The sequence below is a fragment of the Apodemus sylvaticus genome, chromosome 1 (assembly GCF_947179515.1).
Source record: "Apodemus sylvaticus chromosome 1, mApoSyl1.1, whole genome shotgun sequence".
NCBI lineage: Eukaryota > Metazoa > Chordata > Mammalia > Rodentia > Muridae > Apodemus > Apodemus sylvaticus.
In genome coordinates this window covers 164,428,067-164,454,917 of record NC_067472.1, presented here as the reverse complement: position 1 = coordinate 164,454,917, position 26,851 = coordinate 164,428,067, and the positions used below count along the sequence as shown (strand labels likewise).

At 47.2% G+C, this 26,851-nt stretch overlaps 1 protein-coding gene across 1 annotated transcript in view; it reads left to right on the top strand.

The window, feature by feature from the left end:
* Nucleotides 1–26,851, top strand: part of Slc6a5 (solute carrier family 6 member 5) — a 51,971-nt gene that overhangs the window by 5,650 nt on the left and 19,470 nt on the right. Inside the window, exons 4-9 of the mRNA XM_052161855.1 lie at nucleotides 128–301; nucleotides 10,351–10,492; nucleotides 12,755–12,887; nucleotides 18,238–18,372; nucleotides 20,408–20,511; nucleotides 24,281–24,405. Coding sequence (XP_052017815.1) covers nucleotides 128–301; nucleotides 10,351–10,492; nucleotides 12,755–12,887; nucleotides 18,238–18,372; nucleotides 20,408–20,511; nucleotides 24,281–24,405 — 813 coding nt within the window. The remainder of the gene's footprint in view (nucleotides 1–127; nucleotides 302–10,350; nucleotides 10,493–12,754; nucleotides 12,888–18,237; nucleotides 18,373–20,407; nucleotides 20,512–24,280; nucleotides 24,406–26,851) is intronic.

The following is a 26,851-nucleotide window of genomic DNA, read 5'->3' as shown; positions in this document are numbered from 1 at the left end:
TCCTTGGCAGGTTGTCTCTGGTTCCCTGGCAGAGCATGTATGCATCCACCTGGGTGGGGCATCTCTGTGGGTGCGATTCTTGCACGGGGTCTGGCATGACGTCAGCACAGGCCCTTCACCTTTGCAGGCTGTGGCATCGCGATGCTCATCATCTCCGTCCTCATCGCCATATACTACAACGTCATCATCTGCTACACACTCTTCTACCTGTTTGCCTCCTTTGTGTCTGTGCTGCCCTGGGGATCCTGCAACAACCCGTGGAACACACCAGAGTGCAAAGATAAAACCAAACTTTTACTAGGTAAGTTTGGACCTGCTTTAGCTGTACGTGGTCTATTCAGTAGATACTCAGCGAGCGCTTGACAGGCAGGCCAGGCCCAGGGTGTCCAGAGGTGAAGTCAAACATCCAAATGTACTTAATTCTAACATTTAAAAAAACTAAGGCCTAAAGGATGGGAGTCAGAAAAAGCTCCCAGAGAGTTGGTGTGTTTGTTTAATGTCCAGGTTCACATTCCTGTGTGGAGAAGTCAAGAAATTTGCATTTTACCAAGCAGTCTATGTTTTGCTTGTTTCATTGAGTATTTGTCCATCTAGCTGTGATCTGGGAGGGAGTTAGCATTAGTAACTCTCTCTGGCTTTTTTTCCCCCCAAGAGATTCTGAGATCCTCATTGGCAAAGTTCTCAATAATAACGCCACAAGTCATAGACTCCAGGTACCCCACACATGTGATCCCCGAGCTGTGACCGAAGACTCTGCCCCCACACTCTGTTAGAAATACGTGTAATATGAGGACTAAGGAAAGGGCTGCCTGGTATAGGGAAAAAGGAAAATTGGTGCTGGGTGTGTGAAATGCACTGAGTCCAGGAGTCGGGGGTTGGGGGATACATTTTGAACTTATTGGGTAGAAGGAAGGAATGGATGCCAGGAGACCCAGGCCACAGAAATAATGACTGTATTCTGTAATCTAGCTTCTTATGGTTACCAGAGGAAAGCCATGGGGATATGATAACAGCTGTGAATGTGCAAAAATCCATGAGTATGTATGTGTATGTGTGTGTGTGTGTGTGAGTGTGTGTGTGAGTGTGTGTGTGAGTGTGTGTGTGTGTGTTTCAGCTAGTGTCAGTCACTGTGGGAAGCTATGGTTTTAATGGGTACCAGTGAGCTAGTGGTCTCTTCCATGTTTTCCATGGAAGGTGGGTTCCTACTGAGGTCAGTTACACAAGATCTTTGTGATTTGTTCTAACATTCACTGCCCAAACCGGTTCTTTCCCCTACAGTGCCCATGCCTTGCAAAACTTTGACATTATTTGCCTCTGTGGGAGTGTTAACAGCATACAATGAGTTCTTCCCTGCTGTATTAGTCACTTTCTGCTGCTACGATAAAACACCATGACCAAAGGTGACTTTTGGAAGAGTGAGTTCATTTTACCTTATGGTAAACAGGAGTCCATTGTGAAGGGAAGGCATGGCCAACGGAGCAGGAAGCTGAGAGATCACATCTGGAAACAGAGAACACACTGGAAATTGGGTGTCTTAGTCAGAGCTCTATTGCTGAGAAGAGACACCATGACTGTGACCACTCTTATAAAAAGACAGTATTTAATTGGGGCTTGCTTATAGTTTCAGAGGTTTTGTCAATTATCATCAGGGCAAGGACCATGGCAGCATGCAATTAGACAGCTGGAGGAGCTGAGAGTTCTACATCCAAATCCCACAGGTGTGCGATATTTGGGTAGAAGGGAAGTATCTCTACTGTTGCTTTCTTTCAGTCTTATTTACAACTTTTTAGGTGGAGGCTGGGTGTGGTGGTGGTGGGGTGTGTGAGTGTGTGTGTGTGCGCACATGTGTGTGACTATTCTCTTTGAGTACTAGGCAGCTTCAAGCCCCAGCTCTCATTTAGCCGTGTGTATAAATGTTCTACAGTATAAACTATGTCCTTAGATGTGGGACAATAACTTGAGACTTCAGCAGGCAGCAGGAAGAGAGAGACACTGGCTTTGGTGTGGGCATTTGAAACCTTAAAGTCCACCCAGTGATGTACTTCCTTCGACAAAGCCACACCTACTCCAACAAAGTCACACCCCTAATCCTTCTCAAGTAGTGCCACTCCCTGATGACTAAGCATTCAAATATATGAGCCCATAGGGGGCAGTCTTATTATTCACACCATCACATGGGCAATGCTATAAACCCTCAGGCCTATTCCCAGTCATGTACTTCCTCCAGCAAGACCACACCTCCTAAAAACACCACCACCAAATGGGGACTAAGGGTTCAAATATACAAATCTATAGAGGACATCTCACATTGAAATCGACACATGTCCTGTAGTCCCAGTCCCATATCTAAGGACACAGTATACCCTGTAGTGCTTTTCCATACACATGCATATCATAGGTATACATACACACACACACACACACACACCAAACCCAGTCTCCACCTGGAAAGGTTTTGAATAAGAGCAAAAGAGAGGAACAATGAAGATGTTTCCCTTCAATCTAAACTGCGCACCTAGAAGTGCCCGGGAATGGGGAATGGGGCTTTCTTAGGTTCCCAAGTACAAGATTCCACTCTACAGATGCATGACCAAGGCTAAGTGACCCTCAGTATCTGTGGGGCTCATTGTCTTCATCACCACTGGTTCCCTATTGATAGTTTTCTCAGGACACAGTATGACTAGGGTAGAAGAGGGGCACCCAAACCTGGTAGTTGCATATCAGAATCACCTGGGAATGAGCAGTGACACTCACTAAAGGGCAAACTTGATGAGTTAGAGATCAGACTGTGTCAAGGACCCTGGAGATCAGGACTTAAAATTTTTCTTAGATTTGGACTTATCTCAGTTGATAAAGTGTTTGTGTACCATGCATAGAACCTGAGTTTGATCCCCAGTACAACATAAACTCGGTGTGGTAGTACATGTCTATGATTCTAGCACCCTGGAGGTGGAGGCAGGAGGACTAGAAATTCAAAGTCATCTTTGACTGCAGAGCAGGTTGAGGCCAGTGGGTCACATGAAATCCCATCTCAAAAAAGGAAACAATATTTTTTTGCTAAAGCCAAGCTAGGAACTACCAGGGCCAGAGTTGCACACCGCCTTTTTATTTTTCTTGCTGTTGGAGACTGAACACAGACATGTGAGCCACCGTCAAGTAACCGCTCTCCCTGCCTCCAGAATAGTTTTTGACAATGTGGATCATACTTGGTTTTGGAATGGGGTGTGGCCCACCTTCTTTGCCCCATACAGTGGTTACCTCTAAACAAAATAAAGATCTGTGATATTGGAGAGACTCACCTTGTAGCTCTTCACAGAACTGCAAGTAGCAATCAGATGCCAGAATATTTTCTTGGAAACAACCACCAAATTTAGACTAAGCACACTTTCCAGGAACTGGAGTCTGGAGTGGAGAAAACTCAGGTCATAACCCATCCCAGAGTACAGCTTGTCCTTGCCAGAATACGACTGGAAAGGATGTCCCATTCCAAGACTATGTGCTGGATCGAGCTGTTGCTTTGATTTAGGACCCAAAGATGCTTTCTGGAGCTTGCCTGAGAGACCGGATGGTCAGTGACCAGCATTCTGCAGCTGTCCCCCAGCTGGGAGTCATTCAGGAATAGACAGTCCTCTACCAATAAAGTCCACTATCATCAGTGTAGTATATGCGCACATAGCCACCTTCGCTGCATGCCGATCTCTCTGAGAAGCTCTTTCATTGATTTGCCAGTTAATATGCACAACAAGCCCACATAGGCATGCCATTGTTTCTATGTTACAGGTGAAAAACCTTGAGCATAAGCTCTGAATTAGGTGTCTGCTTGTCTTTTAAGGCCACAGACTTACCCCAGCGCTAAATGCTTCCCAGACTGCAAGGCTACAGCACAAAGTCCCTCTTGTATACAACCTACAAATTACAGATGGCAAGTGACATGATGACTATTGTTTTTTTCCAGATGGCTAAGAGGATTTTTCAAATTTATACTGTAAGTTGCAAGGTAGACCTAGGTCTGCTTTTTGGGCCATATGACCCCAGATTTTCTGTCTGTCCAGGGTGCTTAAAGAATCCTTGGTTCTAGTGTTCTATCAAATGCCAGCAAAAGTGACATCATTACAGGTGTTCCCCAGGTGATATTTGTGGTTGACATTCTGTGTGATAGCAAGAAAGATTATGCACAAGAAAGATTATTATAGTTAAGCTGTCATTGTGATAATTCTACAGCTATGCATCCGTGCAAAGGGAAATTTAGAGGCAGGTAAGTATGGTACAAAACTGCTAATTGTAATCACATTCACAGCACTGGAAAGCAGTAGGAACTTAGTATGTGATAAAAATCCACACAATCCCGTCTCTCAAATAAATTATGTCTCATCCTTCAGAATAAGGTATTCCATAACCATTAAAAGCAAATATCCATAAATAAAGAATGGGAAACCCTCCCACATCCTATTAAATGTAAGAGCATGCTATGTTCATAGTGGGGTTTTATCTTTATTAGCAATATCTACATGGATGCAAGGATAAAAATGTTAACAGTTTGGAGCCAATCTTTGCTCCATTTTCCATCATAGACATGCATTTATTGTGTAGTTTATATGTTTTTAAATGTGTGTTTATTCTTTTTAAAGCTAAAGGTATTAGCCAGGCACATAGATGATGCCTCAAGAGACAGGCATGACCCTGCCCTGGTATAGCTTCACGTCTCTCTCGAGTGTGGCTTGATGCAACCCTCCTGAGAGGCAGAGGGTTAGAGGCCTGGCATGGCTAACCCTCTATCTGTTAAAACAGCCAGAGCACAGACAGTGGGCATATTTCTCTTATTCCCAGCAGCCTGTGGATGAGTCAGAGCCCACAGCATTCTTAGTCGTTGCTTTAATTTTTTTGTTAAACAAAACAAAGTATCAATATTGCTCCACCCCTCTCTCTGAACCCCACCTCCTCTGTATTACCTGCACATGGGTGGGTTCTATACATGGGGTCAAGTTCTCTTTGACAGGGGTTTCAATCCTGTTGGAGTTTTGAGGTGACATAGGAAGGTAACAGTGTCCCGACCTGCTTTAAAGTCCTTCTGCTTGGCCCAGCTGTGGGGAATTCAGACACTAGCTTTTCCCATGCCATCTCCAAGATGGATCCACCAAGCTAGGCTTTTTTGGGAAATGGACCTGCTGCCCCCTTTCCTCCTAGCGGTGTTCCCCAAATGACCGACCAGGCACACCGCCTCAACCCTGTAACCACCTCCTTTTCAAAGCATGCCTGGCATTGTCCCAGGAGACGAATGAATGTATAAATGGCTTGACATTGTGAACCTCGCACTCCGTGGGTGGAGGTTTCTCTAAGTCTGGTGCTGCTCTGATCACGTTGTCTGATTGCTTATGTCAGCGTCCAGATGTCAAACACGGTGCCCACTCCAGCCTGAGACCAGCCCCGGGGCTGCCTACAGATAGAGGTAGAATATGCCCACTCATTTCATCCCTTTCCCGCTTTTTTTTTTTTTTTAAATTAAGACAAGGCCTGTTTTGTAGTTCAGAGGGCAATCCTCCTGTCTCAGCTTCCTGTGCCACTAGATAAAGCTTGTAGGACAGGTTACTGCCCAGGCTGACTCAGCTCTCCAAGGATCTGCAATGGAGGACAGTTTGTCCCTATCCTGCAGAATGAGTTCAGCTACTGTTTTGTTCAAACAAGGCCTTAGCTGGGTCAGCTCAAATGGGAACAGTATAAACACCATTTCTATTTCTGGAATGGCTTAATTTTCATTAGAACTTTAATTAAATGATCCCTTTTCTCCCCGGTCTTTCCTGTGCTTTCATTTATTAATAATTGCCCGAGTAAAGAGAATCCCATTCCAACAGCTTTCCAATTTAGCCGATCATTATCGGCTGTTCTTTGTTCGGGGTTGCTGGGCCGCGGAGCTCTGATGAGATGGCCTGTCACTGCTTCTCTGGTGGACCGAAAGGGCGGCGAGCCGGGAAGCACGCTCCTGCTACCTAGTGGTTAGAAGAGACATTGCAGGAGGCTCGAGACTGCTGGTAGCTTTGCAGCATTGCAGTGGGAACACGGGACCTTAAGAGGCTCCGCTGCCTTGGTGGTGGTCCTCTGGTCACCTGCCCATTTGAGAGTCTTTACAAAGGCGATTTTGGATGCAAGCAGGGATCACTGAGATCTTAGCGGATGGTTTGCTTTTCATCAGGACAAATCAGTATTAAATCCTGTGGTTATTTATGCCAAGAGGATCTGAGTGGAACTTTAATCACCTGGTTCAGGTTGCTTCTGGGGAAGGAGAAATCTTTCCCAGTAGAGATTTGATAGTTGTGGGTCTGGAATCCTTCTGAAACGGTTTTTGTTGTTGTTTTGTTTTTTGTTTTTGTTTCTGTTTTGTTTTTTTTTAATTAAAGACGCTAATATTGAAAAGGCAGCTTCTAGGAGATACCTAAAAACAGATTTTCAGCCTGAGATTTAGCAGAGCCAGGTTTTCTTTATTTTTTGTTTTTTTGTTTTTGTTTTTTGTCTGGGGCGGTAAGGCTACTGGTGTTTGGTGAGCAGCAGCTGGTAGCTATTGCTGCATGGGACAGCTTTCTAGCTGCAAAGAATGATTCGGCCCAGGAAGTTGTTATTAGTACTGCACAGAGAGTCCGAGGGACCAAGCGGAAGGGGAGGAGGGGTTTATGACTGTTACTTGAATCTTGCTTGTTTGAGATAAGGTTGACCTCATGGCTCCTGGCAGCCTTCCTGTCTCAGCCTGTCACACACTGGGACTACAGGTGGGCACCACACACAGTCTCATGTGCTGAAGACTGAACCGGAGGCTTCGCGCTGCTAGGCAAGCACTCTAGCACCTGAGCAACATCACCAGCAGCCATGTTGTGGGAATCTTTCCTCGGCATTCTGAGATAACTAGGGTGGGGGTGGGGGTGGGGGTGGGGGTGGGGGTGGGGTGGGGCAGCAGGTAGTTGAGGCCTGTTCATGGGAAGTGATACTGAGCACGGTGCTTTGTGGTCGGGTATAAAGATGAAGATCGTTATACCTGACCACAGAAGATTTATTGAGTATTTTTACACCTCTGACCACTGCTAGGATTTATTGAGTATTTTTAAACCTCTTATCTCACTTGATTTGGTTCCTGCAACAGCCTTGTGAATGAGTCAATCCATCCCCAGCTGTTGGAGGTGCTCTCAGGCCTGGTGGAAGCCTGAACCCCAACTCTTGCCCCTGTGGCTGCACTCACAGAGGGTGTGGCTTGGGGTGGGGCTCAGGGGTGGGGCACAATGCATCTTCACTGCTGCATGTGTTTTGTCATGGTGTCTAGAGCAATTTTAACTCTCCACAATTTAGAAAGGGAAGATGACATGCAGACTCACTTTCTGCATCTGGGCCTGAACATCTGGAAAAGGTCACCGCAGATGGGTGGGAACACTGCTGCTCCTGTCATTCCCCATTTATGCCTTCCTCCTTGGACCCCCATCCTGGACTCTCTAGGTACCTGAGCTCATAAGTCCTGCTGTGTACTCCAGAGCTGGGTAGATCAGAGTGAGGATTCCAAACAGTGAGTGCCCCGTTGTTCCTGGCAGGGCTTGTGACCTTGCCCAGTGACTGCAGCTCTGGGTCCCAGCTGATTCCAGGACTTAGCTCACAGGAGTGACGTAAGGCTTAGGGCCATGGATAGAGAGTTCTGCGGACATCCCTGAGACCAAGTCCTCACAGTGCCAGTTGTCCTGCTACTTGGTGCTTGGTAAAACTGTCTTTTGGAAGTCCAGGGGGCTTTTTGTTTAAAATTTCGGCACATTTTTTTTTTTTTTTATTCATTTTCCTTTTCTGGAACAGAACCCAGGACCTTAAGCATGCTAGTTAGTGCTTTACTACTGAGATAACCCCCAGCTTTGTGACTATTTATACTGCTGTTAGAAACACATTGTAAAATGGTTTCTTATTGATCAGTGTTCCTGCCCATCTGCAGCAGCAGTGTTCCCCCCATCTGTGATGACCTTTTCCAGATGTTCAGGCCCAGATGCAGAAAGTGAGTCTGCGTGCCATCTTCCCTTTCTAAATTGTGGAGAGTGAGTTAAAATTGCTCTAGACACCATGACAGCAGTGAAGATGCATTGTAAAAAGTGCCTTATTGTAGAAATTAATCTCTCTCTCTCTCTCTTTTGTTTTTTTGTTTTTTGGATTTGGTTTTTTTGAGTCAGGGTTTCTCTGTGTAGCCCTGGCTGTCCTGGAGCTCACTTTGTAGACCAGGCTGGCCTCAAACTCAGAAATCCACCTGCCTCTGCCTCCCAGAGTGCTGGGATTACAGGCGTGTGCCACCACTGCCTGGCAGAAATTAATCTCAATCCAGGATTTCTAACTCACCTTTGATCATTTAGTTCCCAGATAAAAAGACACAGAACTTTTATTATTTACAGTTTGCTTTAATCAGCACTGGAGCTGGGCAGATATCTACCCTCTATGCTATTGAAATCTATTTCCTATAGATAACCCCATTACTACTTACTGTGTTTCATCTGGGCTGCTCATCTCTCCTATTGGCCCGCCTTTGTGGCCATGCTTTGTGACCCCTGACCTCTGGCACCTTTCTTCTCTCCCGCTTTCTTCTCACCCCTATGGTCTCCTCAGATCCCAAGCTCAGGAGCCCAAGACCCGGCCTATCCCTCTTCTGCTCAGCTATTGGCTGTAGGCGATTTATTCACCACTCAGGGAAAATTTCAGAGGTGGGGGGGCAAGGTTACAAAGTGTCACTTGTGTAAGACACTTGGGTAAGTGCAGACTCTCTCCTCCCAGGAGGCAACCAGGCCCTGTGGGCTAGCATTTAGCATTACAATACAAGCAAATGACCAAGTCTCAACTGCACGCCCCCTGGCGTGCTAACACGGGTGTGGTTGATTTTCTCTTCTTATTCCAGGCATTCTCAGCTATAGAGATTTTGCACCGGATACTTCTTTGACAAATGAGGACTGACTGCTCATTGTAGCTACAGAAGCATCCTTGGTCTTTAAGCCCTTGATGTCAATAATGCCAAGCTTCTCAGATGCAAAATTTAAAAATGTTTCTGGATATTACCATACAACCCATGATGATCACATCCACCAAGACACATCCTTAGGTCTTGTTGAAGGCCCTTTAGCACACAGTATGGTCACTGTGCCTGCTAACCCCTGTGAGGGTGGAAAAAGCACAGCACAGGTTCTGAGAGTGCCTACTGTGAGTTGTCTATCTTACTAGGTGGTGCTTCTAAGCAGGTCTTAGAAATTATTCTTTGCTTGACACAGAATCTAGTTCAGGAAGTCTTGGAAGTTGCTGGGATGCTGGTCATAACCTTAGAGTTCTGACTCCTTTGCTTCCCCCTCCCTAGTGTTGGGATTGCAGATGTGAGCCACTACACCTGGTTTTATGGGGTGCTGGGCATTGAACCTAGGGTTTCCCACATGCCTGGCAATCCACCAGCTGAGCTGTATCCCCGCCCCCTTGATCTTCCTGCCTCTCTCTGACACAAGCTGGGAGTGCAGGCTGGTGCTCCTGTCCTGGCCAGAGAGACCGCTTGCTAGAAAACTTTCTGTAGCAAACAGCTCTTAAGAAGGAGCTGTGTCTTTTTTTTTTTGTTTGTTTGTTTGTTTGTTTGGTTTTTTGTTTTGTCTTTTTGGATTTTTTTTTCTTCTCAAGACAGGGTTTCTCTGTGTAGGGTTCCTGGCTGTCCTGGAACTCACTCTGTAGACCAGGCTGGCCTTGAACTCAGAAATCTGCCTGCCTCTGCCTCCCAGAGTGCTGGGATTACAGGCGTGTGCTACCACCGCCCGGCTAGGAGCTGTGTCTTAACAGGTCACTCCTGCTTAAATTGATATCTGTAACTGATATGCTTTCTGTAGTGTCCTAAGGATCTGGGTCAGAATTTTGATCTTTCTTATTACCTATGGGACTTCAGTAGTGTTATTGACCTTTAAATGACCTTAATGACTTTTAAAAGCCCATTTCTTTATTTAAAAAAATTAATTAATTTTTTTTAAGACAGGGTCTTAACTGTATTGGCCTGGATGGCCTGGAACTTACTATATGGACCAGACTGGCCTTGAACTCACAGAGCTCCTCCTGCATTTGCTTCCTGAGTGCTGGGTTTAAAGGCACAAGCCCAATTTTTCGATTTTAATGATTCCAGGGTTACATACATGTGGGGTTTTGCTATTAGTACATGGTATTGCAGGGCTGAAGAATGTGGGGTGAGAAATACACTCTGCCAATATTTCCCTGCTGCTCCCCAGGGCTTAGAGCTCTGGCTTCTTACTTTGGATGGGCAGAGAGACCATGTCCGTTCTCCATACTTACCTCGATGTTTCTGGTCCATCCTCTTCCTCTCCTGAACAGATTCCTGTGTTATCAGTGACCATCCCAAGATCCAGATCAAGAACTCTACTTTCTGCATGACCGCCTATCCGAACTTGACAATGGTTAACTTCACCAGCCAGGCCAATAAGACATTTGTCAGTGGGAGTGAAGAGTACTTCAAGTAAGCTGGCTGGGTCTGGGGAAGCTCTAGAAGCCCAGGAGATGGTTTGCAGACCAGAACTGTGAGGAGGGAGGGGCAGGTGGCCTCCCTTTGCACTCTCCTTGCTGATTCCCTGATTCTTAGAGGGAGATTGTGTCTGGTTGGGCTTCCAAAAGCCATGTGCTGTGTACTGTGGGCCTGCACGAGGGGGATGAATGACTAAATGACAGCGGTAAGAACAAGATTAGTACTGTGGCAGTCCATCATGTTGATAAGTAGTTCTAACTTTGACTCATGTGACCCAAGCAGACATCTGCCAGCCAGGTCACTCTGTCACCTGCTCTTGACCTCCAGGGATGAGAAGTCAAAAGTAGGAAAAGCGTTAGGGTCAGGCATTCAGTTTCAAGGAGGAAACAGACTTTCTTCCATCCCCCCCCCTCTCTCCCTCCTTCCTCTCTCCCTTATCTCTCCTTTCCTTCCTCCATCCTTTTTTGCTCCCTTTCTTTCTCCTCCCTTTCCTCCATCCTTCTCTTCTTCCTTTCTGTCCTTCCTCTTTTCCTTCCTTCCCTTCTTTTCAGAAAGAAACTCTCTCTGTAGCACTGGCAGGCTTGGACTCACCATGTGGTCTGGGCTAGTTTTGAACTCACAAGAATCCACTTGCCCCAGTCTTTCTGGGGCTGGGATCACAGGCATGAGGCCCCCATGCCCAGCTGAGTTTGGTCCTTTCTCTGTGTACATTGTTGAATGCTGGTTCAGCATTACTAGGAGACCTTCAGCTGTATGTGTACTTGCTGAAATGTCTGTGGAGGCGGGCAGTGTAGACACTTCATGGAGGAGAAAACAATGTGGTCCAGCCAAGATGAGCCCCTGCACTCATATGCCTTCTGGTGTGAGCAGGGTTGTAAGTGAGAGGAATTGTAAAATGGAGGGGAATGGGCTGAGGCAAGCTAAAGGGGAGCCTTCTGGGAGTCAGGGTGTGCTCAGACCCTCTTGAGCTATTTTGAGGTGATATGAGTCCAGTGCTGTTGGAGTTTCATGTAGTCTTGAGCTCTCTATGAAGTCCACTGAGGTAGAGTTCACCTTACACTCTAAATCCTCCTGCCCGCCCTCCTACCCCCAGTCCTGGAATTACAGGCCTGCACCATTGGGCCCTGTTCATGAAGTGTTTGAGATATTTTAATCAAGCAGGATTGCATGTGAGCCAGGCAAGCGCTCTACAGTGAGTACTTTTGCATTTTAGCTAACGTCAGTCTTGGAGCACGCCTAGTACAACTCGAACTACAATGCAGAGGTGCACTTTAAGTGACTGCTTTCTGCCACTCCTGCTTTGTAAAGTTGAGAAGTACAACAGTGTTCTGATACGGAAAAGCCTGACATCCTTCTCCTTCTCCTTCTCCTTCTCCTTCTCCTTCTCCTTCTCCTTCTCCTTCTCCTTCTCCTTCTCCTTCTCCTCCTCCTCCTCCTTCTTCTCCTTTCTTCTTCTCCCTTCTTCTTCTTCTCCCTTCTTCTTCTTCTCCCTTCTTCTTCTTCTTCTTCTTCTTCTTCTTCTTCTTCTTCTTCTTCTTCTTCTTCTTCTTCTTCTTCTTCTTCAAAAAGATTATTTTATTTATTTGTGTGTGTTTAAGTGACAGTGTGAGTGTGTGCATATGTGGCTATAGATACTCCTTTAGAAGCTAGAAGGGGAATTAGATCCCTCAAAGCTGAAGTTTTCAGTGTTTCAGTGTTTGTGGCTACTGGACTCCTCATGTGGGTTTTGGGAGCCAGACTCCTCTCCTCGGGATTGTGGAGTCAGTACTCTAACCACTGGGCAATCTCCCAAGTCCCCACTTCAGAATTTCTATTATACATCTTTCATTTTGTTTATTTACTTTTTTTTTTTTTTTTGAGAGAGAGGGTCTCAACCCTGAGTGTTGAGATTACAGTTGTGCTTTTTGTGTGGCAGCTCCAGGAGATGGTGTCAACTGTCTTTCACAAAATCAATCCGCTGACCACACATGACCTCCCAGCTTAGTTAAAGAGCTCAGTAAATGTTCCATAGATAGCCTTAGGCAAGTTCCCAATCTCTTAACCCAAGCCCACCACTCTCTTTAGCCTGCCTGGTGAGGTTCCCTGCTCAGAGGCTGTGGGAGGTGCTGGGTTCGGTTAAAGAGCATCTTGGCTCTGATGCTCTGATGGGAGGTTGAACCTTACAGATCTTCACTTCTCTTCTCCTTCCCCTTCCTCTCCTCTCCTTCCCTCCTTCCCTACCTGTCTCTTCTTTTTCCACTTTTACCTGATTTTTAGGTACTTTGTGCTGAAGATTTCTGCAGGGATTGAATATCCGGGTGAGATCCGGTGGCCCTTGGCCTTCTGCCTTTTCCTGGCTTGGGTGATTGTGTATGCATCGCTGGCGAAAGGAATTAAGACTTCAGGAAAAGTAAGAACTTGGCTTTATCTGAGCCCGATCCCCCGACCCCCACTGCTTCCTCCGCTTCTGCCTTTTTTGAGACTGGGTTATTCTTCCCACAGCCTTCTGTCCCCTGAGGGCTTTCCATGGTGTTAGTTGTGTCTTGAGACATGAAACTTGGCAAAACTTTTGATTTACTCTTGATGTTTATTTTTTTTCCCCTCCAGCTAATAAAAAGCCAATGTTCTCATCTTGGCTATTTTAGGGGACTTCTGTTTTCTCAGTTTGCAGGTGAAGGATGTTGGGCTGGTAGGTGATTAAGGCCCTCTAGTTCCTACATTGTTCTGTCTGAGCACTTACCAAAGGAGCTATCAGGGTGCATGCATTCTCTAAGATCTGTTTACCAATCTGTAAAATGGGAGCTGGAATTGAGGCTTGAGGACCCCATTGGCTCAGGATGAATGCTGTGGGAGCTATAGGAAGATGCAGAATGCCGAAGGGACCACACAGCCATGTTCAGGGGCACCCGTGCCTTCCTGATGTCCTTGCCTTACATGGATTGGACCTGGGCTGAATGGTAGCTCCATCTTCTAAGGATGCTTAGAACTGACCAACTGGCCAAGCATCTGCTCAGCAAAAGTCCCACAGGCTAGAGATGATGATGATGATGATGATGATGATGATGATGATGTGGCTCGACTATAGCCCATCAGAAAGGATGCAGTCACTTCCTGGCTATGTGACTATGACAAGAAGTCAACCTTAGGAATGTGTTTCTCAATCCCCTAACCTTGGGGGTGGTAGCCCATACTCTGTAGGATTGCCACAGGGGCTAAGAATGTGTGTAAAAAGCCAGGTCTTTAGAAGGGCTAGCTAGTTTCTTTCACTTTGTTATAAATGGCTGATGGACTAGACCAATGGCCATTCCTGTTGGGATCTCAGAAACAGTGACCTCACTGGGGAATCAGGAAGAGCAGCCGTCTTATGGAGAGCTTGGTGTGGAGCACTGGCTGATTTCTCCACATGCATCAGTATGTCAGTTTCATAGCACCTGCCCCGTGGGTCTCCTATTCCCATCTACAGACAGGCTAGGTTGCTTGATGTCACATGGCTTGAAAATGGCAGCAGGGGCGTTTGTACATGGGTCTAACTCACTGCACAGGCTAGAATCTATATGGCTTTCTCTTTCTTTCACTATAAAGAATAGAGAACCACGGGTCCGCATTTGCATGAAATATCAGGATATCAGTTCTCCTAGTCCGTTTCATCTCTAGTTATCGTTATGACGTTGGGAAATCCCAGGGTGCATCTGGGCCTTATTGTGCTCATTTGCAAAATCCAGGCCTAAAATAAATATTCTGTAAGGTTCTTTTTGCTTGTTTTCTGAGTCGGGGCATCACTGTGCAGTCCTGGCTGTTTTGGAACTTTCTAGACAGACCAGGTGAGCCTTGAACTCACGGAGACCTGCCTATCTCTACCTCCTAAGTACTGCCTCTGAGGGTGCACCAGCATACCTAGCTTTTAAGATTCTTTCAAGTTCTGTTCATCTGTGCTTCTGTTGGAGTAGCATTGCAGCTGGCTCTTTCAAGTGGTTAGAATTTAACCTTTGGGGGCAGATTAAGGGAATAGGAAGTTTAGAGCAGTCTGGAGCATGTAGCCTTGTCCTTGACAATTGCTACATTAATCATGGCTTGCTGAGGAACGTTTCCAATCAAAAATCAATGGAGATGATTTTTTTTCCTCTTTAAAATGAGGACTGCCACCAGAAATAATGAACTGAAGCTTCTTATTCTGCCCTGGGTTTTACTGATTTAAATCAAAGTTATTTGAGAGCCAGAGAGAATGTGGGACTGGGTTGTTCATTTGTGATTGGCTCCTTTACAATGGAGATCCCACAAGCAAGGCCCTGTATGACACAGATGCCTCTTTCCCTGCCGTGATGTGAGCTCCGTTCCTCTAACGCAGGACCCGAGGGGACAAAGTTGGCCCTTTGGAAATGTGGCCTTTGAGATGGTGATCCACAGGTGATCATTAGGCAGCCTGAGGGACCTGAAGGTCACAGGCAGACAGTCTGGTTCCTGGGTCTGCTCTGCCTGCAAGTGTAAGCAGCACAGTGCAGCTAACCTAATTAGCTGTCCGTGTGGGGCCCCTGCGGTGAGGAGGGTGCCTGCCAGGGCCAGGTGATCCCATCATCATCCTTCCTTTCAAGCAGGATTCATTACTGCTCACAGTCAGTTTTGACTGGCCACATGAAGCAGGTACAGGTGGGAGCGCGCTTGACCCAGACAAGCAGTTTGCAGAAAGTCTCCAATTTGCTCCTTGCTCATATCCATGGTTTAAGCCAAATATTGCCCTCTCGGTTCACCAGGAACAAAGAAGCTGGGCCACCTACTCATGGGGCCAAGTACAGGGGGAGATGAGAAAGTACCGAAGGCATGAATCTAAGGAGACACTCACACTGGCTTGTAGGCCCCTGCAAGTGGCACCCCCTGAAGGCATGTATCCCAGACACCTCTCTTGCCTACTGTGAGCACCTAGCCCCCATTTCCGGGCTGTCAGCTCACAGAATGACCCTAACGGAAATAATGGCTTTGGAGTAGCTTCAGGTTTGGACCTCAGTTCAAGGTGGAAGTCCACAAATGAGATATTTAATCCTCAGCTTCTTTCTCTGCAGGATAAGACTCATGTCACAACAGCCATGTGGGAACAGCTGGCTCAGCTGTCTAGGCTGATGCCAAGTGAGAGGGAGGGGTCTTGATGGTTCTCCTGTAGGCCCCCCTGGGCTAGGAAGTCTCTTCTCCTCTGTGGTCCTCCTGTAGGCTTTCCTTCCCATCAGCCCTGGGTCAGCTGTCCCCTGCTGCTCCTTCCCTGGTGAAGGTAAGAAGGGAGCCTGGCTATGACCATGCCCTGCCCAGTAGCAGCGCCTCTTCTAGGTCTATCTCACAGTGGGGAGGTCAGCCTGGCCAGCCTGAGGCAGAGTGATTTTTTTCTCTCAAGGTGTCAGATGTCCTTGGGGCTTTAGAATGTCTGTGTGCAGATGCAGGGTCTCCACATTTCCTTCAGACTTTAAAAGGAGAGAAGCAAGTTTGGAGATGTAGGAGGGTGTCCTAGCTAGGGTATCTATTGCTGTGGAGAGGCACCATGACCAAGGCAACTCTTTTTTTTTTTAAGATTTATTTATTTATTTAACGTTTATGAGTATACTGTCACTGTCTTCAGATACACCAGAGGAGGGCATCAGATCCCATAACAGATGGTTGTGAGCTACCATGTGGTTGCTGGGAATTAAACTCAGGACCTTTGGAAGAACAGTCAGTGCTCTTAACCACTGAGCCATCTCTCCAATCCAAGGCAATTCTTACAAGGACAACATTTAATTGGGGCTGGCTTACAGGTTCAGAAGTTCAGTCCATTATCATCAAGGCGTGAGCAGGGCAGCATCCAGGCAGGTACGGGCTGGAGGAGTCGAAAGTTCTACATCTTCTTCCGAAGTCAAACAAGAGAAGACTGGCTCCCAAGCAGCTAAAAGGAGGGTCTCAAAGCCCACCCCCACAGTGACACACTTCCTCCAACAAGGCCATACCTCTCAATAGTGCCACTCCCTGGGCCAAGCATATTCAAACCACCACAGAGGGACTGGCTGTGGTCACTCGGTCAACTCTGGGACTAGAAGGGTGAAGTGACTAATGTTGCATGGGTCAGAGGGGAGGTGTCAGTGTAGTGGTAGAGGAGGCAAGAGGTAGCCAGACCCTTCTGGGCTGCAGCCAGAGAGTGAAAACTTGGCTTTGAGCGGCATGGCGGTTCAGTGATTGACAGGTTACCTTTGAGGTCCTAGGCGGGCTCTCAGGCCTCTTCCCCTTTGATTGCCCCATCGTGTTCCTCCATTACTCTGTGAGGAACGTGCAGCTATTACCACCTGCAGGTGTTGGCACTTACATCCAGAGAGGTTTAGCTACTCTCTAAAGTGACCCAACTAGTAAGCGAAGGAGTCAGGATTTGAACTCCAGACCCCATGACTGTGGAGCTGAGCAGACACAGTTTGCCACCCCTGTTGGTGTTCCTTCTAGGCTCCACCCAACAGTCCCTTTTATAGCAAGCCAGATCTACCTGGCTGCCCACCATCTACTAAATCTTAATCTCAAGACTTTCCTTCACCTTGAGGCTTGATTGGCAGGTAAGAAAGCACCTTCTTCATCCAACACATCCCTAAGTTCTGCTAATGTTTCCTGCAGATGTCCCTTTACTCAGTCCCTCCATCTCTTCCAGAAGCTACAACTACCTGTTTGCACTTTGGGTCTCCCGTGCTCTGACCTACTCTAGCTACCCATCTCTCCACCCTTGACCTTCTGCCATCCTAGCAGTGAGTGGACAGAGCATCACTTTTCAGTTCCTGTCTCACCCACCCTCTCCCCTCCTTCCCCTTACCAGCTTGCCTGGACTCTTTGAGGTTGCCTTCCTGCTCTAAGACCCAACTTCAGCGATGTCTCCATGAATCCTTCAGACACTCCCAGGCTGGGCATGACACAAGTTTCCCATGGCTGACTATTCAGCCCTATGCAGATGCCAGGTCCTTTCCATTATATATCCCCTCTCCGTACAGCAGAGCCAGCTCACCAGAAGCCCTCCATACCTGCCTGTGGAACTTAGGTGTATTCAATGACCATCTTATGCTCAGGCCCCGTGTCTGCTTCCACACAGCAGCTTGTGTAATCCTATGTGTTGTTTTAGGACAGGTGCTCTGTATCCATATTACAGGTGTGTAAACTGAGGTTCAGAGGTCTTAGGAGCTTGCCCAAGGTCACACTTCAGTATCAGAGATTGAATACCATTTGTGTAGAAATGTGTCTAATTTTAGACTCACAATCTCTTCACCCTGTGAGGCCATTTTTACCGAGGGTGTCCGTGTAAGCTGGGATGGCTGATGTTTTAATTTTGATGGTGAAATTTGGGCCCTCCAGCAGAGATGGGGTAGGAATTTTGAGGAACATAGTCCAGAGCCTCCCTTCCCACCTGTGACTTCTTGCACTGTTGATCACTTGGTAGCTGGGCAGGGGGACATCTTCTCCCAGTCTCCTGTGTCCTGGCTGCCTCATCCCAAAGCCTTGGGCCTCCTTGCTGGATAATAACTTCACCATGAGGCTCGATTGACAGGGCAGCAAGGCAAGTGCCCTCTGTTCTTCTCCATCTGACCTGGGCCCCAGTGCCTTGCATGGGTCTCCAGTGCTGTCAGAGCTTGGGGGACCTCACTGTTGGGCTTGTGACCTGTGTCTGCTCAGCTCTGCATTAGCAGTACTTAGGGTGACAGGTCCCCTGTCACCTCAGCTCAGTGATGTCCTCAGGGATGCTGCTCACCTGCCTCTCCATCCCTCCGCTCTTGCAGGTGGTGTACTTCACGGCCACGTTTCCTTATGTCGTACTGGTCATCCTCCTTATTCGAGGAGTGACCCTGCCTGGAGCTGGAGCCGGCATCTGGTACTTCATCACACCTAAGTGGGAAAAACTCACGGACGCCACGGTGGGCTCATTACTCTGTTTATAGTGGACTGGAGCAGGGGTGGTGTGTGTGTGTGTGTGTGTGTGTGTGTGTGTATGTGAGAGAGAGAGATAGAGACAGAGAGAGACAGAGAGAGAGACTCTCAGGGTAGACCACTCTCCTGGATGTGGAGAGCAGGGGCCAGCCTTCCTTTCCCCCTGGGGGTCCCCATAGCTACATCTTCAGGTCTGGGAGATATCGATGTGCTAGGATGATGATCAGGCAGCTGAGTGCTTTCAGATTCTGAAGTAGTGGCTCTCCATCTGCAGTTGCAGTGTAGGCCCCATTGAAGATGGGGTCCTTTGATAGCTTTGGGCCACCCGAACATCACTTATTTGTTACTTAGTATAGTGCGTTGGAAGCAGAGTGTTGCTGGCCGGAAAATCAGAGCGCAAGCAGCTCTTTGATTTTAAAGGCCCCAGACACATTTGAATATTTCCTGAACACAGATGTGGGACCAGCAGATACTTCCGTTCTCTCTGTGGGTAGGGTGTATGCACATCACGTTCTAAAAAATTCACCCTCACACACACCCCTTCCTATGAAGGGTGAGTGTGCAACTGCAGATGAGTTTTGAAAACTGCTTTTCCGGGCAGTCGTGGCACACACCCTTAATCCCAGCACTTGGGAGACAGAGGCAATTGGATTTCTGGAGTTCGAGGCCAGCTGGTCTACAAAGTGAGTTCCAGGACAGCCAGGGCTACACAGAGGAACTCTGTCTCAGGGGGAAAAAAAAAAAAGAAAAGAAAACTGCTTTTCCTAGGGTACATCAAGAACTCATGGCAAGGATCAAGTCGGGCTGCACATACCGCAAAGAGTCCAGGAAACGGCAGCATAAGTGAGATAACAGTTGATGTCACTCTTGCGGTTGCTCATCACAGGCCAGTCCAACTCTCTGTGATGTCACGAGGGATCAAGGGTCTGGTCTCTCCTCACTATCCGTAATAGTGCCCACCATCTCATCATCACTCCAGGCAGCAAAGGTGTGAGAGGTGGGGCAGAGAGGGGCAGCCTTCCTCTTTTAAAGAGCAGAGACTGCAGAGGTTCCACATAATACTTTATTTTCACAAAATTGGCCAGAGGCTAAGTGACACACTGGTCTTTCCCACCCGAGCCTCCCTGATGAGAAGCTGGACACAACACTGATTTTCAACCAGTCAAAGCATTGTTTTGGGGTAGACAAGAACTGGGTGCTGGGTGGATATATGTTATAACCAGTTTCACACTTGAAATCTACCTTTGCATTATTTGAAGTACATTAAAAATTTTATTACACATTTGTTTACTTGTGTGTATTTCTGTGTATGAGTGTGTGTGTGTGTGTGTGTTTTATGTAGGTCAGAAAACAAGCTTTGACAGTCTGTTCTCTTTGTGCTCTGTTGGTCCTGGTCCCCCACTGCTGCAGGGGACTTTAAGTACTAAAATTTCTCACTAGCCCCTTAAGGTCATTTTCAAGATGTGACTATATTGATGAAGATAGGTCCGTTGTGGATACCATGTATACACAGTGTGCAAAGGCTTGAGTGACCTGGAACTTAATGACAGTGGCTAGCAAGAATCACCCTCTAGAGGCGAGCTCAGGAGGGAGCTGGCCTCATGAAGTCTGTCCACTTTGTCCACTCTTCTCAGAGTGTGGAGGCTCAGGTTCTGGCTGTTGTCCTAAGGCATAAGACTGTCAGTTAAAGAGGGTTTTTGTTTTGAATCGTAACTATATTTTGGTGTCACAGATTGTTCTTTGGGTGGGTAAGTGCTTTGACAGAGGGCTATCATCCTGTTCTGTCTGGTGTGATGTGGTGGGACCTGTAACCTTTGATTACACAGAGCTAGAATCTCCCAGCTAAGTCCTGCCTTGGCTCAGGCACAAGAGAGGCGCCACTTCCATTTGTACACTCACAGATCTCCAGTCTCCAGTCATCTCCGATTCCCACGGAGTGGGAAGGTGACACGGTGTCAAGCATGTCACCGTCAGCTGGGCCCTGTCAGTGACCTACTGACTCTCTCTCCTTCTTCTTCCCAGGTGTGGAAGGATGCTGCCACTCAGATTTTCTTTTCCCTGTCTGCGGCCTGGGGAGGGCTCATCACTCTTTCTTCTTACAACAAATTCCACAACAACTGCTACAGGTATGTGTGGACATCGGACCCGAGGCTGCGGGCCAGCAAACTGAGCAAAAGGAAGCCTTGGCAGCACACAAGGCAGAGTTATAGACTCACCCTGGGCTCAGGAGGAGCTGCTGGCCAAGGCTGGCCACTTCCTCCTTCATCTCAGCTGACCCCACTGACCAGGGCCCTGAGTGGGGCCTCAGCGGCTGCCTACAGGATGCAGTGTGTCCTTGGAGAGGGTCACTGTGGCTGGGTGTGTCCTGTGGAAGTCAACGTGCACCATCATGGAGTAGTCACGTGCATAGTAGTAGTCATCCCTGATCACTTGATTTCAAGAGGAAAAGACAGCCCGATGCAGAGGAAGGGACAGCATGGAGCTAGGGGCATTTAAGGATAGCTTTGCCATGTGCTACAAAAGCAAGAATGTGGCCCTTTTGGACATCTGTTTTCTCATCTATAGAGCACAGAGTGCATATACATGCAGTTACCAGAGAGTATTTTGCGCATAGTAGGTGCTTGGTAAGCAACAGCAATCACTGTCATCATTCAGAATCAGGAAGGACAATTTAGCCTATAATTTCCTTGAAGGACAGGTTCAGATGACAGACTCAGGCATTTGAACAGTTCTCACCTGCTACCGAGGCCAACTGGTCTGAAGACCATCAGAGGATAAAGCATTGCTGTGTGCCTCACAAGAAATGAGGCTACATGGCATAGGAGGAAGGACCCAGGCTGAGAGCTAGAGTTATTCAAATTCTGTCTCACTACCAGGTAATCCATGGACCCCCACTCCCTTGCCTCCAATTGCCCTTTAGGAAGCCCAGGGGTTTACAGGGCATTTTTTTTTCTCTGGCTCTGTGCTGGGTTGAGCAAAGTGCAGAAGTCACCTCGTTCTGTGTTCACAGCCCCTGACAGAGAGAGGTGAAGTCACTGCTACCTAACATTTCAGTACAGGAAGGGGAGTGAACTGCTCAGGCTCGTTTTAGGTTATACATGAAGCATTCTAGCAACCAGGCGTGGAGATTATAGGGTCAGGCTTGGGTAGGTAAATTAGGTCATAGGAGCTACTACCATAGGAAGTTTGCTGTCACTCAAAATTGCAAGTGGTTACTACCAACAAAAGGAGAGGGTGAGAAAGGGAAAAAGGAGGAGGGGAGGGGAAGGGGGAGGAAGGTGAGGAAGAAGAGGAAGGAGAGGAGAAAGAGGAAGGGGAAGAAGAAGAGGAAGGGGAGGAAGAAGGCCAGGATTTTAATGCAGGCCCAAAACGCCTTCCTTCTTTTTGTGACCTTACATTTGAGCCTTGGGAAGGCTGCAAACCCCTGGCTGTGTTACCAGCAGAAGGCTCTAGAACTGTGGTCCTCAATTTTCCTAATGTTGTGACCTTTTAATACAATTCCTTATGTTGTAGTGACCCTCAACTGTAGACATTTTTAGTTGCTGTGGTGGTTTGAATATTCTTGGCTCGTGGGAAGTGGTACTATTAGGAGCAGTGGCCTTGTTGGAGGAAGTGCATCACTGAGGGTGTGGCCTTTGAAGCTCTGCCCAGTGCGGAAGACTCAATCTTCTCCTGGTTGCCTTCTGACCAATTTGTAGAACTGTCAGTTCCTCCAGCATCATGTCTGCCTAGATGCTGTCATACTTCCCGCCATAATGATAGTAGACTGACCCTCTGAACCTATAAGCCAGCCCCAATTAAATATTGTCCTTTATAAGAGTTGCCTTGGTTATAGTATCCTTTCATGTAATAAAACCATAACTAAAACAAAAGTTGGTACCAGGTACTTGGGTATTGCTGGGACAGACCTGACCATGTTTTTGTTTGGAGGAATGTGGGTTTTGGGACTTTGGATTTGGAAAGCAGGAGAATGCTTTAAGTGGGCTTAATGGAACATCCTAGTAGGAATATGGTAGTCACTGGTACTTAGAGTTCTATATCTTGTTTGGAAGATGACTAGGGGGAGACTGACTCTTTCACACTGGGCGGAGCTTCAAAGCCCACCCCCTCAGTGATGCACTTCCTCCAAGGCCACACCTCCTAATAGTGTCACCTCCCATGAGCCAAGTACATCCAAACCACGACAGTTGCTACTTCATAACTGTAGTTTTGCTAGCTAAGAACTGTAATGTAAGATGGTTGGAACTGGAAAATATCATCCTAAGTGAGGTAACCCAATCACAAAAGAACACATGGAATGCAGTCACTGATAAGTGGATATTAGCCCAGAAGCTCTGCATACCCAAGACACAATTAACATATCAAATGAGTCCCAAGAAGAAGGAAGGAGAGGGCCCTGCTCTTGGAAAGGCTTGATGCAGCAATGTAGGGGATTATTAGGATAAGTGGGAGGGGGTCGATTGGGGGATGGTTGGAGGGAAGAGGGATTATGGAACTTATGGGGAGGGAGGGACCAGAAAAGGGGAAATCATTTGGAATGTAAATAAAGAATATAGAAAATAAAAAAAGAAAAAAGGAAAAAAAGAATTGTAATGTAAATATTTTTGGAGATAGAGGTTTGCCAAAGAGGTCATGACCTACAGGCTAAGAGCCACTGTTTTAGGACGAAGGTAGTGATGCCGGTCTCCATTGCTTCTCTTGCTCTTTTTAGCCCTTTGAGCCCTAGCCCCAGGTTGCCCCCATAATTCTGATGTCATTCCAGTGTCCTGCTTCCTTCTGTTCCTCATAGTGGGTTCCTTATACTGAGTCTCAGAAGTCTCCTTTGTTACTGCCATGGCTGGATTATTTCCTATCTTGATATCATAGTCGTTTTGGGCTATTTTTGCAGGAATACCTTACATTGGGTAATTTATAAACAGCAGAAGTTTATTGTTCATGTTTACAGAGTTTTGGAACTCCAAGATCTGATGAGGTCTCTCTTCACGTTCCAGTTGGTTCCTTGCTGCTGCATATGAGTAGGCATCAGGGCAGCACACACATCACAGCCTCTTTCATGAGGGCATTCATGGGATGAAACCATCCTTCCAAGGCCCTGCCTTGCTATAGGATCACACTGGGGAATGAGCATCATCATACTAACTTGGGGGAGACATGAGCCTCTAGCCACTGTGAATTAGTTGTGACCCTATTCTAAGCATAAGGAAATAGAGTTTGCCCCAGAGGTCCCAGGTGGGGCCATTATAATATTGTAACATAGAATAACATACAATACCTTTATTGATTCTGTGAGAGTGTACACAGTGTATTTCGATCACACTTACCCCCTCCTCCCCAGCCTACCTCCTCCTCCCTACCTCCTTTTACTTTGTGTCTTTTCGTTGCTAGAAGACATTGTCTCACACCAGATGTCCTGGTCCTCTAGCTCTGATGATCTTTCTGTCCCCTCTTCTGTGCTATCTCTGAGCCTTGGGAATAACAGTTGTGTTGTCGATATATCAGTTGGGGAATTGGAGATCATCACCCCACAGCCAGCCATTCTCTGCTTTCTCAGTGGTCTCCATTTTTTTTTTTTTTGAAAAAAGAAGATTCTCTGGTGAGGGGTGAGAGCTATGTTTATCTGTGGAAATAAGGATGAATGTTTAGGTTACAGTTAGAAATTACACTGCTTTAGGAAAATAACATTTGAGTCTTTTGAGGCATTTTGGATTGACAGAAGGGCATCTGTGCTCAGGACTGCTTGCTTCTTTCCTTGGATGTATGTGTGTGAGAACAACGTGTCCATAGGCGGTCCTGCACGCACATGGGTACACAGATACATGGCACACACTTGTCCTTCTCCGTCCCTTCCAACTCACGGGGTTTACCTAATCTCAAACTCTGGTCTCTTCTTTCCAGGGACACGTTAATTGTAACCTGCACCAACAGTGCCACTAGCATCTTTGCCGGATTCGTCATCTTCTCTGTCATCGGCTTCATGGCCAACGAGCGCAAAGTCAACATTGAGAATGTGGCCGACCAAGGTACAGGACAGTTGTCACCTTGCTGTCCCAGGGCAGGTTCCTGGCTTGCCTCACAAGAAGGGACTTGGGTAGATGGAGGTGGGGAGCTCAAGTGTCTTGACAGAGTGAGCAAGACAGGCTCCACTGGGAAGCTCTACAAAGAGCTAGAGCCTTACTAAGACAGATTGCTTTCAGCCTGTTCCCTCATTCTGGCTTTTTTCCTTTTGTCTTTCTTGCTCTCTTAAACTTGCTCCAGCCAGTGTGGGTCGGGGTTGTGCCTGTTGTATCAGTCAGGTGTGAGCAGGGGAGTCATTAGGCAGCCCGCAACCCTGCAGCCCTGCTGCTGCCGTGCTGTACAGGGCTGTAGTAATGAGCTCCAACTGGACTTCAGGGAGCCTCGTCCTTACGAAGCACTTTCCTAATTGTTAGGTCAAGTATGTTCTCCAGGCTTTCTGCTTAGTTAGCATTGCTGCCCCACAGTTTTCTCCCCAGCGAGTGGAAAGGTTGGGTGGGCGGTGGGGCTGGGAGTGTGGGATAAATGTTTATGCTGCACCCAAATGATGCTAACATTTGCATAGTGCTTTTGAGCTTGTGAGGAGCCATCGTTTGAATACATTCAACTTATATTTCCAGGACAGCATTTGCAGAGGGAGCATTTGCGATTTTTATTAACCTTATTTCTACTCTGCCTGGTTCTACAGAGGATTAGGGTATTGCAGGTTTGTGGCCACTGTGTGTGTGTGTGTGTGTGGAGGGGGGGCGGCGAGCTTCATCGTGGAGACTGCTGATTATTTTGGTCGGACTGACCAGGCATATGAGCTTCAATGTATGGGGACTGTGACGGGTGCAGAGAGGCATGACCTTGAGCCCCAACCCCTCCAGTGGTGGGAGGCTTGTCTGACAGTTGTCCTTCAAGTGACTCGCCAAGGATTTCAGAGTCAGCATACAGCAGAGCCAAGTTCTAGAAGGTCACCTTTTTGGAGGGATGCCTCAGTCTCTTCCTGTTCACCGGGCATAATTAATCACTGCTTCCACTTGTGCCAGTTCAGCCTCAAAGACTTAAGGCTCCAGCATATCCCAGGGGTATCATTATCTCTTCCTGGAGAGAGCGTGAGCCCCCAGGGATGTTGGTTCTGTATCAGTGGGCTGTGCAGTGCTTTTCCTGGCTGAGGATTTCCCTGCTCCATCCGAGGCAGGAGATGCTGAGAAGGTCCTGTCCTCAGGTGCAGAGCCACCCCTAGCTGTTCCGTAACCTCCATTTCTTTCAGCGGAGCCATTGAGGCTGATAGTTTCTGCCCCACTTTCTAGAACCTCTGAGACATTTTGCTTTCTAAAACAAAACAGAACAGAACAACCACCAAACCTGTCTTGTTGGGAATTAGTGGATGAACTGATAAAAATAGTAACTGGGGACACACAGGCTACTTAGGCTAGCTGCCCTGATCTGTCTCCTATCCCAGCGAGGCCAGGAGAGGATGCGTGCCATTAATACCCAGGTTACATCTGTGTAACTTCCATATGCAAAGCAGTAGAAATTTCCAGCATATCCCTCTGAAATTCCCTTCCCATAGCTGTTTACACCCTCTGTTTTAGAGGAAGAAAATCACATTTAACTCAGGCACAGGAACAATGGGGCTCACTGTCTAGGATGGTCCCTGAGTCTTAGGTACCTCTTCTAAGACCTCTTGTAGAACTCACATATATTCTTTGAAAATTTTTATATATTACCTATTTTTATGGTTTCTTTTATTTTTGGGATTATATATAATTATATACATTTCCCCTTCCCTTTCCTCCCATGTAGCCCTCCTTGCTCTCTTTCAAATTTATGGCCTCTCTCCATCAAGCATTATTGCGTGTATATACAAATATATTCCTAAATATAAGCTGCTTGGTCTGTATGATGTTACTTGTGTGGATGTTTTCAGGGCAGACCCTTTGGCATTGGATAAGCAGTTGTTATGGTCTTCCCTGGGGAAGACTGTTTCTCCCGCCGCTCTCAGCATCATGTCTGTAGTTTTCTGTGTAGGGTTGAAGCCTCATGATGCCATTGTCCTTGTTCAGCCCATGTTTAGGCAGCTATGTTGGGGAGACTTTATGGGTGTAGCTCACACACATTCTATCTGTTCTCCTTAAGTATATTTCCCCTTGTCCCCTGAAGGCTCTGCGGAATGTGTGCAGAGTGATGTGTGGGGCCAGCTGCACCCCAGCCTAGCTGAACAGTATCCAGCATATCCTTATGCAGGACAGATGCTGGTGCAAACGCTGGCCACTCTGTTACGATGGCTGGTCAGACAGCATCATAATGAGGCTAATAGGTTACAGTGACCATGCTCTTCTCAGGGAGGTGTACCTGTGAGAATTATCAACCCTCCTTCAAAGCAAAGGGTGGAATGGTATTCAAGCACCACAGTTAAGTCCTCTGGTGGCAACCATCCCAGGGCCTTCATGTCAGCTTCCCAAGCTG